The sequence below is a fragment of the Pleurodeles waltl genome, chromosome 5, assembly GCF_031143425.1.
Source record: "Pleurodeles waltl isolate 20211129_DDA chromosome 5, aPleWal1.hap1.20221129, whole genome shotgun sequence".
In the NCBI taxonomy this organism is placed as follows: domain Eukaryota; kingdom Metazoa; phylum Chordata; class Amphibia; order Caudata; family Salamandridae; genus Pleurodeles; species Pleurodeles waltl.
Window position 1 is genome coordinate 409304899 of NC_090444.1, and position 12922 is coordinate 409317820.

The 12922-nt window shown below is 46.5% G+C and overlaps 1 protein-coding gene across 5 annotated transcripts in view; it reads left to right on the forward strand.

Moving 5' to 3' along the window:
• The window catches only part of GPCPD1 (glycerophosphocholine phosphodiesterase 1), a 741593-nt gene that overhangs the window by 384341 nt on the left and 344330 nt on the right, over positions 1-12922 (forward strand). For all 5 annotated transcript variants that reach the window (XM_069234162.1, XM_069234166.1, XM_069234163.1 and 2 more), the window contains exon 10: positions 2797-2929. In XM_069234162.1, the coding sequence (XP_069090263.1) occupies positions 2797-2929 (133 nt within the window). The remainder of the gene's footprint in view (positions 1-2796; positions 2930-12922) is intronic.

Genomic DNA, 12922 nt, shown 5'->3' on the forward strand with positions numbered 1-12922 from the left:
GCCGTGGGCCACTCGAACAAGAAGCCTGACCCTTTCAGGCTCACCACTAGGCCTTACAGATCATGCAAGAGGGGTGGGAGGAGTGTGAAGCACGTCCACCCAGTGCAGGCTTTGTTTCTGGCCATGAAAAGCACAAAGGCTCTCTCCCCATGTGGTCAGAAACGTGTCTGGAATTGGCAGGCTGGCACATACCGGTCAGACCTGCACTAGAAGTGTGGCTAAAATGCAGTGGGCATATTTAAGATGCCCTCTTGGTGCATGTTTCAGTCAAATCAACACTAGCATCAGTGTGGGTTTATTGTGCTGAGGGGTTTGATACCGAAATTCCTAGACTTTATTGAAGCCATTATGGAGCTGTGGAGTTCATAATGACAAACTCCCAGCCCATATACTCAGTATGGCCACACTGCACTTACAATGTCCAAGAATGGACTTACACTGTAGGGGCATATTGCTCATGCAAGTATGCCTTCACCTGCGGTATAGTTCATACTGCCTTAGGGCTGTAAGACCTACTATAGGGGTGACTTACCTTTGCCAAGCAGTGGCTTGTGGGCAAGGCGAGGCACCCTGAGAAGGGTGCCATGTCGACTTTGTCTTTTGCTCCCCACCTGCACACAGAAGCTGTAATGGCAGTGTGCATGTACTTGGTGAGAGGTCCCCCAGGGTGGCATAATACAGGCTGCAGTACTTTGGGACCTTCCTTGGCCACAGGGGCCTTGGTATCATAGGTACCTTTTACAAGGGACTTAACTGTGTGGCAATTATGGAAGCAGTGGTACATTTTTAAGGAAATAACACTAGTGCTGTGGCCTGGTTAGCAGGATCCCAGCACTCTCTGTCAAGTCAGCATCAATATCAGGCCCCAAAAAAAAAGGGGGGGGGGGGGTGTATAACCATACCAAAAAGGGCACTTTATATATATATATATATATATATATATATATATATATATATATATATATACTGTTTTATTTTGATAGTTACAACATAGGAAATTGTTTTATACTCCTATGTCAGTTGGTGTGTGTATATATAATAATAATATCTTGAAAATTTTAGCATCTCTAGCTACTTTTCCTGGGGGAAAGTATAATTATATGCAAATGGTTGCTATTGTTGTCTTCAACTTCTTTAAAAAAAAATAAAAAAAACAGAGCACTTGTATGCTTTCTCTGCAAGAGATAATCATTCTGTGTGTGTCTTAGAGTGTAGGTCTGGTTAGGGTATACCTTTACGTGGTAAGAGGTACTGCTCAATGGCATGTTATGCTGCTCTGTGTTCTAACAAGGTAGAGCATGCAGGTTCGGTCTCTAGAAAACAAATGGATTGATTTTCACTAGCTCATTTGGCAATACTGTGCTGTGGTCATAGGGAGACTTTCTTACCCATGTTTTCTTTGTCTATTTGAGTTTTATTGCTGTGGTCTTTTCCACAGTAATATTTGTGCTCATGCATGGGTTCGGATCTCATTAAAGGAGCATGTGTTTTGTATTAATTTTGTTAGTTCCCCTCTAACACCAATTGGTTATATTAACATGGATTTTCTTTATTCCAGGTTTCCAATGTTTGACTCCTTATCCGTTGTTCCTCCCACGAGTTTCACTTCATGAAATATGTTAGGGCTCACCTAAATTCTTACAAATGCCCGGCCTTTTTGATTTTTTTTTTTTACACTGGTTTTGTTTTAAAGCCATATTTTTAATGGTCTTGATCATGGGTGGTGCTATCTCCATGCTGTTAACCTTTTTGTAACCTTTCCGTATTGTGATCCTTTATACAGTTCTTTTAGTAAACAGTAATTGTTTCCTCATGGGTATTCTTATAAATGCATGACCAATTTCTTTTACTAGACTGGTTTTCTTCTGGCTGGAGACTCTCGATGTTGTTGTTGCTTCTGGCACACTTTTGACATACTAACATGGATGAGACCTGTTTCTTATGTCTTATGATTTTATTTACTGGTGGTTCCTTTCACAGGTTTTGAGGTCATATAGTATTTTATTACTCACCTTAATTATGATTGTGGTCTTTTTCTCTTGCTCTAGACCGGTTTTGTGATACTTACAGCCTTTTTTAAAGGTCTCAGTTCGTAACCCCTCCTCTGGGTTACTGATAGAGACAGGATCTAGCTGCAGATTCCTTAAGACTCCTCCCTGCTCTACTGAGTCATCTCTTGTCTCAAAGATTTCGTGATGGAAATTCACATCCTGAATTGAGAATTCAGTGACTATTTGACACAAAGGTGTCTTTTATTTTAGCACACTGTTTCGATAGGTAGTTCCTATATGTGGCTCCACGTTTTGAGCGAGGACAATAGTCACAGAAGAAACAGATCTTGGTGAAGGGGTTATATGGACTCTACTGATATCACTTCCGGTAGATGGCATCAATACTGCTCGCGCAATGCCCTTTTCTGACGTGCAAAAGTTTCCAGATCCAGGCTCGTGTCAGGGGAAGATTCTAACCTGAGGAATCTGCGGCTATATCCTGTCTCTGCCAGATACTGTGTTACCAAAAGTAAGTAACTTGTTCTTTTATTCTGCAGCTTGTCGATACACTGCACTAGTGCTGGAAATAATTTTAAGTGTTTATACATTACTTTTGTGAAAAGTATATATTTATAGTATTAAAGCTCGCTAGAAATCAAAACAAGCGAGCCTGTCCTTAGTCACATTACTTGGAAATAGATAACATATACTTCTGCTATCCAGCCTGTGTCAAGTGCAAAGGAAACTAAATCAGGTTGCCAAAAGAAAATGCTGTGGTACTAAACCAAGTTATTTCCATTTATAGTTGACTTCATTGTTATCAAACCAATAAAGAACTATAGTTGTGACATGAGCAGTTCATTTTCAAAATACTGGAAGCCAAGAACACCTTTAGATGTTGGACATAGAGGTGCAGGGAACTCTACCACAACCACACAGTAAGTTACTAATCAAACATTGGTGTGCTGTGCGTGAATATGTCAACAGTATTTTTATGTGATTTGCGGATCTGAAGTGCTTTGTAACCTTTTGGTTCTTTAATAACAAAGCTGTGTCACATTTTCACTGCATTAGCTTGACTGTCTGTTTATCCTGTGTGTTCAGTAGTTAAGATACCCCCACCGTATACTTTAGACAAAACTTTGTACTTTATACAAAAAAGTTAAGACCAAAAGATGTCCAAACTCCTAGTACCCAATTACGCGATTACACACGTCACTGCAATTCCCACAGAAAACTGTTATTGTCTCAGATTAATTTGGTATGACATTTGTCTTTCAAGAATAAAGTGCATCAGTTATTGTTCCACTAACTAAAGCTGTGGTCTGCAACCTATGGTCCAGGGACCCCGGGGGGTCCGCAGTGCCTCCTCAGGGGGTCTGCAACTGCTTATAAAATTAGTGACTCAGTGGGGGGGGGGGGTTGAGGGGGGGAGGTGGAGGGTGGGGTGGTCTCCGATTCCAATGATGATTCAGTGGGGGTCCCTGGTTTCCAGTAATGGTAAAGTGGGGGTCCACAGATGTCAAAAGGTTGGGAACCACTGCACTGAAATGTTGATGTGAAGAGAGATCATTTATGTGCCAAACACAAGAGGAAAGGAGGTTCTGAAAGCAGAATACACTTGGAAATAAAACATAAAGTAGATGGTATGCCACTAAGCATTTACAGGAATGCAAAAATAATTGGCAACTTAAACATTCAAAGTGAAAACACTGTTGCACAGTTTGCACATTCATTTAAATTATATACTGCTGCACAGTTTGCACGTTTAGTGCAACTACATGCACCAAAACTAATTATGAAAGTAGCCTGATTAGGTGGCAGAATGCATGCAAGGACATGGCGTTTGCTGTGTTTCCCTTCTTTGTTTGAATGTGTGGGTGGCCTGTTGGCTCTGTTTCGTTAGGTAGCCCTCAGGGACTGAGCAACACCTAAAGATGGCAGTCTTTAATAGTTGTAAGGAGAATGCACCCATTGGGTAAGAATGACAATTAAAAAGCTACCGACCACCAATCCTAGTCAGTCAGCTGGGGCAACCTTGGATTGGCCCTCATTTCTTTCAGACATTAACGAAGGAGGATAGATCTATTGCCACACTTGCTCATTATATTATTAACTTTATGTGGTTTGAACAAAGTTGATGTTGTGAAATAGTTCCCATACTGTCAGCCAGTGCAGTGTGAGGTGAAGGGAGGCCAATAATTGTAGGACGCTGGCTTTCTATATACTATATAAAAATAAGATAGTGTGTGCACAGAGTCAAGGGGTTCCCCCGAGGCTTAACAGAGGCTAAAGTAGATAATACTAATGCTCTCTTTTGTGGTAGTGTGGTCAAGCAGTTAGACTTATCAGAGTGTAGTGCAACGCACTTGCTGTAGACACAAGCAATAAATGAGGCACACACTCAATGACTAACTCTAGGCCAATTGTTTTTATATATAGCAAAAACATATTTGTTACTTTATTACTAGAACCAGAAGAACTTTATTGCAGGTATGTACAGTTGTAAGTAGATATCAAGCATATTTATCAAATGTGCTTTGTTTGTTTTTAGGAGATAAAGCAGTTTACAAGTAAGTAGCAATTTTCTATTTCAAAAGTTGACATGGTGCAATTTTCCATAGGAGTCCATAGAGGCCTGTGGGGGAAGTAACCACACAGAAAACAGGTAAGTACACGACTTCGAATTCCAATCTTCGGGGGTTAGGATGTCCACTGGTCAATGTTTAGGCTGACCCCAAAAGTGCACCCCTAGCAACACTGGGCCAGCTGGGTGTAGAGGTCAAAGTTGGCTTCGGGTTTGTAATGGAATCTTATGACGACTGGGGGTGCTTGGAAGAGATCTGCCTGCAGGTAAGTACCCGTGTCTTTGGATGGGCAGACGTAGGGGGATTTAGGTGAGCACCGGCAGGGCCACAGGTTAGCACCAAAAACACACCCTCAGCAGCACAGGGCCGGCTACGTGCAGGGTGCAAAAAACGCATTGGGCTTTCAGTACGGGGACCCCAGGGCCACAAAGATGCAGCAGGCTGGTCCAGGGGGTTGGTTACGGGAAATCACAGGCTGGACAAGGAGGAGGGCCACCTGTTGAATGTTGCTGGACCTGGTCTGATTCCCCAAGGCCAGGGGGACTCGGGTGCAGTGGTACCTTTGGGCAACTGGTATCTTTGTCCAGTTCTCTCGCGGTCAGGGGGTCCTCCATATTTGGGCTGCAGGCGGCGTGTTGGCCAGGAGGGGTCAGCCCAGGGTGGTCACAAGGTCATAATCGCCTGGGGGAGCCCCTCTGGTCCAGTGGGCCACCTGGACATGGGCCATGGGTGTCTGGTGCAGAGTAGGCAAAACTTGCGGATCCGGGGCGATTCTAGAGTCTTTCTTAGATTTTCTTGTGGACAGGGCCGCAGTCCTCAAGAGTTCTTGGTCCTTTGGTGTGCAGGTAGTCCTCTGGGGGTTTGGAGAGGTTACGTATCCTGCAGGATACGTCACCTTTTGAAAGAGTATTCTACGCTGCAGACAGACCGGTAGGGCTTGGGCCAAGTCAGTTGTCGTCTGGAGTCTTCACTGCTGAGGGGCTGGCTTAGCAGTCCTCCTTTCTTCTTGTCTTGATGTTGCTAGAAACCTCATAGGCTAGGTTCAGGGGAGCACTTACATCCTAGATTTAGGGGTCATACAGGGGTGAGAGGTTAGTAGCCAATGGCTACTGTACCTTAATGTGGCTACACCCTTCCTGTGCCCACTCTTTCTGGGGAGAGGGGCACACTCCTAACCCTATTGGTCCTTGTCCAACCAAACCAAGATGGAAGATTCTGCAGGGAGGGGGTCACTTCCGCTCTGGACACCTTGGGGGTGGTCCTAGCTGGAGTGGTCACTCCTCGTTGTTTTACCTAATTTTGCCACCGGGCTTGCCCCCAAAAGTGGGACTTTGTCCGGGGAGGGCATCTCCACTAGCTGGAGTGCTCTGTGGCACTGTTACAGGAAGCTTGAGCCTTTGAGGCTCACCACCAAGTTTTGCAGTCCCTGCAGGTGTGAGGTGTGAAGCACCTCCACCCAGAGTAGGCTTTGTTACTGACTCCAGAGAGTACAAGGAGAGCACCACATGGGGTCAGAAACGTGTCTTTTAACGGCAGGTTGGCACGGACTGGGCAGCCTTACACAAAAGGGCTGGGTAAAATACAGGGGTATCTCTAAGATGCCCTCTGGGTACATTGTACAATAAATGCAACACTGGCATCAGTGTGGGTTTATTGTGCTGCGATGTTTGATAACAAACTTCCCAGTATTCAGTGAAGCTATCATGGAGCTGTGGAGTCTGTAATGACAAACTCCCAGCCCATGTTCTTAATATGGCCACACTGCACTTTCAATGTCTTAAGAATGAACTTCAACACTGTAGGGGCATATTGCTCATGCAGCTTTGCCCTTATCTATATTATAGTGCACACTTCCTTAGGCCTGGAAGGCCTGCTAGAGGGGTGACTTACCTAACAGGCAGTGGTTGGTGGACATGGCACCCTGAGAGGGATGGCATGTTGACTTTACCTTTTTCTCCCCACCAGCACACACAATCTGCAATGGCAGTGTACATGGGCATAGTGAGGGGCCCATAGGGTACTACAATACATGGTGCAGCTATTACGGACCTTCCCTGGTCACAGAGCCCTTGGTCCCACTGGTATCTTTTACAAGGGACTTGGCTATGTGCCAGGCGTGTGCCAATTGTGTGGTACAATGGTACAGTTTAGGGAAAGAACACTGGTGCTGGGGTCTGGTTAGCCAATACCCGCACACTCTGTCAAATCAGCATCAATATCAGGCAAAAAGTGTGGGGGGGTAACTGTAGGAAGCAGGCCTGGTGTGTGGTGAGCACCTATAGTGTTATCTTATACCAGGTCCAGGTATTACCTATTAGTGAGGTGTAGACAGTGTTTAGGAAGCCAGGGCTCCCTAGAGCCAGCGGTGGATGAGCAGCCAAGACTTTCTAGGAGAAATGCAAAGCTTCTGCAATACCACTATAGTCACACAGCAGTTACACAAATAAAAGAACCACACAGTGTTACAAAAATAAAGGTACTTTATTATGGCAACACAAATACTAAGTACAGTTTAGGCAATGCTCTATTAGCAGGTGAGTAAACAGTTATTTTCACATTAGTAATCAGGAATGGACATGAAAAGCAATAGAAAACAGTAAAATAACAATACATAATAGCGACCCTAGGGGGAGACCAAACCATATACTAAAAATCACAATGTGAAAGCAGGACCCCAACCTATGTAAGTGGAATGTGTAGAGGGGAGCGGGAGGAACTAGGAACCCCAAAAGGTAAGTACCAGAGGGCCCCCCTTGTGACCAGGAGAGAAAAGGTAAGTAGCAGGATCTTCCCCAAACCACCCAAAAGGAAAAGGAAGAAGAAAGAAGAAAATGCAACACCCACGTAAGACTGCTAGAAACCAGCATTGGTTTCCTGAAGAGAAAGACCTGTGGAAAAAGGGGACCAACTCCAGAAGTCACAGAAGAGTCCAGGGGAGCAGGAGCTACTACCCACCCAGCTGTGGTTCCAGGAGTTGATTGACGGTAGGATGAAGCCGGTCAAGAATGCAGCCCTGGAGCAGGTGAAGAGTTCCTGGAGGATGCACTAGTCACCCCACGCGGATGGATGATTGCAGTCAGTCAGTGGCTTAGAAAAGCCACCAACAAGCCTTGTTAAAGACGGAAGTCGCGATGAAGCAAAAGTGGAGCTGCTGGGGACCAGAAAGGTCCAGGAGGACTCAACACACAGGGGAAGTTCTAGGGGGACCCTCAGCAAGGCAGAGAATCCACAGAAGAAGAGGCAGCCCCCACAGGAGACTCACTGGAAGAGGAACCAGAAGTCACAGTGGAGCCCACGCAGCATAACTAGAGAGGGGTCCCACGCCGCAGAAGAAGCACGCAGAGTACTATGCGTCGCAGGAAGGTGTTGGGGGCTGGGGATACACGGATCCTGAAGATCTCTTGGAGGAGATGCCAACAAGCCTTGGTAACTGCAAAGAACGTGGTGCACAGGGTAATGTTCTGCGTGGGAAGGAAAGGGCTTACTTCCACTAAAGTTGACAGCTGGCATAGAGGACCAAGAGGACTACTTCAGACCACCACCCGTTATGCAGGATCCATGCAGCTCAGGATGAGAGGAGATCCTCGCAGCTGGTGATCGTTACAGTTGGTGCCTGTGGATGCAGGGGAGTGACTCCTTCACACAAAGGGAGATTCCTTCTTCCCTCTTGTGCAGACTGAAGACTTGCCGCCCTCAGAGGTTGCATAGCTGGGGAAATATTGCAGAAACTGAAAGGAGCAGTGGAAACAATTTGGCAAGCTGAGTCTTCATCGTGGATGCAGATTGTCAGTTTCCGGAGGGTCCAGTCACGGTCCCAGTGGCTAGAAGTCAAAGTAGAGGATGCAGAGGAGGCGTGCTGGAATCTTGCAAGCTGAATCTGAGGACCCACCCAAAAGAGAGACCCTAAATAGCCCTGAAAGGGAGGTTGGTCTCCTAGCCAGGTAACCACCTATCAGGCAGGGGCTTCGATGCCACCAGCCTGACGTGGCCACTCAGATGCTCCCGGAGGTCCCTGCCAACCTTATATTTAAGATGGCAGAACCCAGGGACCCTCTGGAGGAGCTCTGGGCGCCACCTATGGGGTGGTGATGGGCAGGGGAGTGGTTTCCATTGTCCAGTTTTGCGCCAGAGCATGGACTGGAGGTCCCTCCACTGGTGTAGACTGGTTTATGCATGGAGGGCACCAAATGTGCCCTTCAAAGCACACCAGTGGCTTGGGGAGGCTACCCCTCCCAAACCATGTCACACATTTCCAAAGGGAGAGGTGTTCTATCCCCTTTCCCAAAAGAAATCCTTTGGTTCGATGGCATCTGTCGCTGTAGATACACATGGTATGCATTAGCTCGCCATCTGGTGTTGGGTCGGAGTGTTACAAGTTGTTTTTCTTCAAAGAAGTGTTTTCGAGTCACTGGACCGAGTGGCTCCTCCTTCTGTGCTCATTGCGCATGGGCGTCGACTCCATCTTCGATTGTTTTCTTTCCGCCATCGGGTTCGTACGTGTTCCTGTCGCTCCGAGTTTCGGAACGCAAAGATATCTGAAAACGGAAGATTTTCGACGGTATCGTTGCGATCCGGTTCGAGATAAACACATACGACAACGCATTGAACATCGAAGCGCTTCGGTGCCCTTCGGGGTAGATTTCGGCACACCGTCGGGGCCTAGTCGGCCCGACCGCGTGGAGAACAACGCCGATGGAACGGACCCCGTTTCGATTCTGCCCTGAATGCCACAACAAATATCCTTATACGGACCAACACTCGGTCTGTAACCTGTGCCTGTCACCCGAGCACAGCGAAGAATCCTGTGAGGCCTGTCGGGCGTTCCGGTCCCGAAAAACTCTGCGCGACCGTCGAGCGAGAAGACTGCAGATGGCGTCCACGCCAAAAGAGCATCGACAGTTCGAGACAGAAGAGGAACAGGAGGAATCCTTTTCCATCCAGGATTCAGACTCCGACGAACTCGACCATCCAAAAACAGTGAGTAAGACGTCGAGATCAGAAATTAAAAAAGGCAAAAAGGCCAGGGGGACGCCACTGCCAACCGGCCATGGCTCAACCCAAATTCGCGGTGACCAACAATCGGCACCGAAAAAGGCCCATTCAGTGTCGAGATCGTCCGACTCCGGTCGAGACACCGGCACGCAGCCTCCTCGGGACCGAGAGAGTGCTAAAGAGAAGCATCGACACCGAGAGTTCGGTGTCGACACGGATCGACGCCGAGACAGTGGCGCCGAAGATCATAGAGGCCAAGATTTTTCGGCACAAAAGAAGAGGAAGGTTACCTCGGAGCCGAAAAAACAAACAACAGGGTTTTCGGAGCCGAAAAAAGCACCAACAGACCCAGTTTCAGGCTCCTATACTGAAGAACTTTCTATGTCTTCACAAATGAAAAGACACAGATTCGAACAGGAACTGCAATCCACTGAAGTGGATCACACGCAGAAGCGTATCTTTATTCAGCAGGGGACAGGGAAGATCAGTACCCTTCCACCTGTCAAAAGAAAGAGAACACTTCAGTTTGTAGCACGAGAGGCTCCTCAGCAACAAACAGCAAAGACGGTAACACCTCCTCCCTCGCCTCCACCTGTAACTCCGGCTTCACCAACTTACACCCAGTCACATTCGCCAGCTCACACCGCCATGAGCCACGATGACCAAGATCAAGACGCGTGGGACTTGTACGATGCACCAGTGTCTGATAACAGCCCAGACACATACCCAACTAGGCCATCACCACCTGAGGACAGCACAGCCTATTCACAAGTGGTGGCTAGAGCAGCTCAGTTCCATAATGTGGAACTACACTCTGAACAAGTAGAGGATGACTTTTTATTTAACACCCTCTCCTCCACCCACAGCTCCTACCAGAGCCTGCCTATGCTCCCAGGCATGCTTCGCCATGCAAAGGAGATCTTCAAAGAGCCAGTCAAAAGCAGGGCAGTAACGCCTAGAGTGGACAAAAAATATAAGGCGCCTCCTACGGACCCTGTATTCATCACCTCTCAGCTGCCACCAGATTCTGTGGTGGTAGGGGCTGCCAGAAAACGGGCAAATTCACACACTTCTGGGGATGCACCTCCCCCAGATAAAGAAAGCAGAAAGTTTGATGCAGCCGGGAAGAGGGTCGCTGTCCAGGCAGCAAACCAGTGGCGCATCGCAAACTCACAAGCGCTGCTAGCGCGATACGACAGAGCCCACTGGGATGAGATGCAGCATCTCATTGAACATCTCCCAAAAGATCTACAAAAAAGAGCAAAACAGGTTGTTGAAGAAGGTCAAAACATTTCCAACAATCAAATACGCTCCTCTATGGATGCAGCAGACACAGCCGCAAGGACCATTAATACGTCGGTTACCATCCGTAGGCACGCATGGCTCAGAACGTCTGGATTCAAGCCAGAAATTCAGCAGGCAGTACTTAACATGCCAGTAAATGAAAAAATGCTGTTCGGTCCGGAGGTCGACACAGCCATAGAAAAGCTCAAAAAGGACACTGACACTGCCAAGGCCATGGGCGCACTCTACTCCCCGCACAGCAGAGGATCTTATACCACCTTCCGCAAAACACCTTTTAGAGGAGGGTTTCGGGGTCAGGCCACACAAGCCAGTACCTCACAGTCCGCACCGTCCACCTACCAGGGACAGTACAGGGGAGGCTTTCGGGGCCAGTATAGAGGAGGGCAATTCCCTAGGAATAGAGGAAGATTTCAAAGCCCCAAAACCACTACCAACAAGCAGTGACTCACACGTCACTCACCCCCCCCCCCCCCCCCCACACAACACCAGTGGGGGGAAGGATAGGTCAATATTACGAAGCATGGGAGGAAATAACTACAGACACATGGGTCCTAGCAATTATCCAACATGGTTTTTGCATAGAATTCCTGCAATTCCCTCCAGACATACCACCAAAATCACAAAATTTATCAAAACACCATTCACAGCTTCTAGAGATAGAAGTTCAAGCATTACTGCAAAAAAAAGCAATAGAATTAGTACCAAGCACACAAATAAACACAGGAGTTTATTCACTGTACTTCTTGATACCAAAAAAGGACAAAACACTGAGACCAATTCTGGACCTCAGAGTAGTAAACACATTCATCAAATCAGACCACTTTCACATGGTCACACTACAAGAAGTGTTACCATTGCTCAAAAAACACAACTACATGACAATCCTAGACCTCAAAGACGCATATTTCCATATACCAATACATCAATCACACAGAAAATATCTAAGGTTTGTATTCAAAGGAATACATTACCAATTCAAAGTATTGCCTTTCGGTTTAACAACCGCTCCAAGGGTATTCACAAAATGCCTAGCAGTAGTCGCTGCACACATCAGAAGGCAGCAAATACATGTATTCCCGTATCTAGACGACTGGCTAATCAAAACCAGTTCGCTCACACAATGCTCAAACCACACAAATCAAGTTATACAAACCCTCTACAAACTAGGGTTCACCGTCAACTTTGCAAAATCCAACATTCAGCCAAGCAAAGTACAGCAATATCTAGGGGCCATAATAGACACGACAAAAGGAGTAGCAACGCCAACTCCACAAAGAATTCACAATTTCAACAGAGTCATTCAACACATGTCTCCAAATCAAACAATACAAGCAAAACAATACTACAGCTCCTAGGCATGATGTCCTCATGCATAGCCATTGTCCCAAACGCAAGACTGCACATGAGGCCCTTACAACAATGCCTAGCCTCACAGTGGTCTCAAGCACAGGGTCACCTTCTAGATCTGGTGTTAATAGACCGCCAAACTTACCTCTCGCTTCTATGGTGGAACAGTATAAATTTAAACAAAGGGCGGCCTTTCCAAGACCCAGTGCCACAGTACGTAATAACAACAGATGCTTCCATGACAGGGTGGGGAGCACATCTCAATCAACACACCATAAGAGGACAATGGAACATACATCAAACAAAACTGCATATAAATCATCTAGAATTATTAGCAGTCTTTCAAGCACTAAAAGCTTTCCAACCAATCATAACCCACAAATACATCCTTGTCAAAACAGACAACATGACAACGATGTATTATCTAAACAAACAAGGAGGAACACATTCAACGCAGTTAAGCTTATTAGCTCAAAACATATGGAAGTGGGCAATCCACCATCAAATTCGCCTCATAGCACAGTTTATTCCAGGGATCCAGAATCAACTGGCAGACAATCTCTCTCGAGATCACCAACAAGTCCACGAATGGGAAATCCACCCACAAATTCTGAACACCTACTTCATACTCTGGGGAACACCTCAGATAGACTTATTTGCAACAAAAGAGAACGCAAAATGCCAAAACTTCGCGTCCAG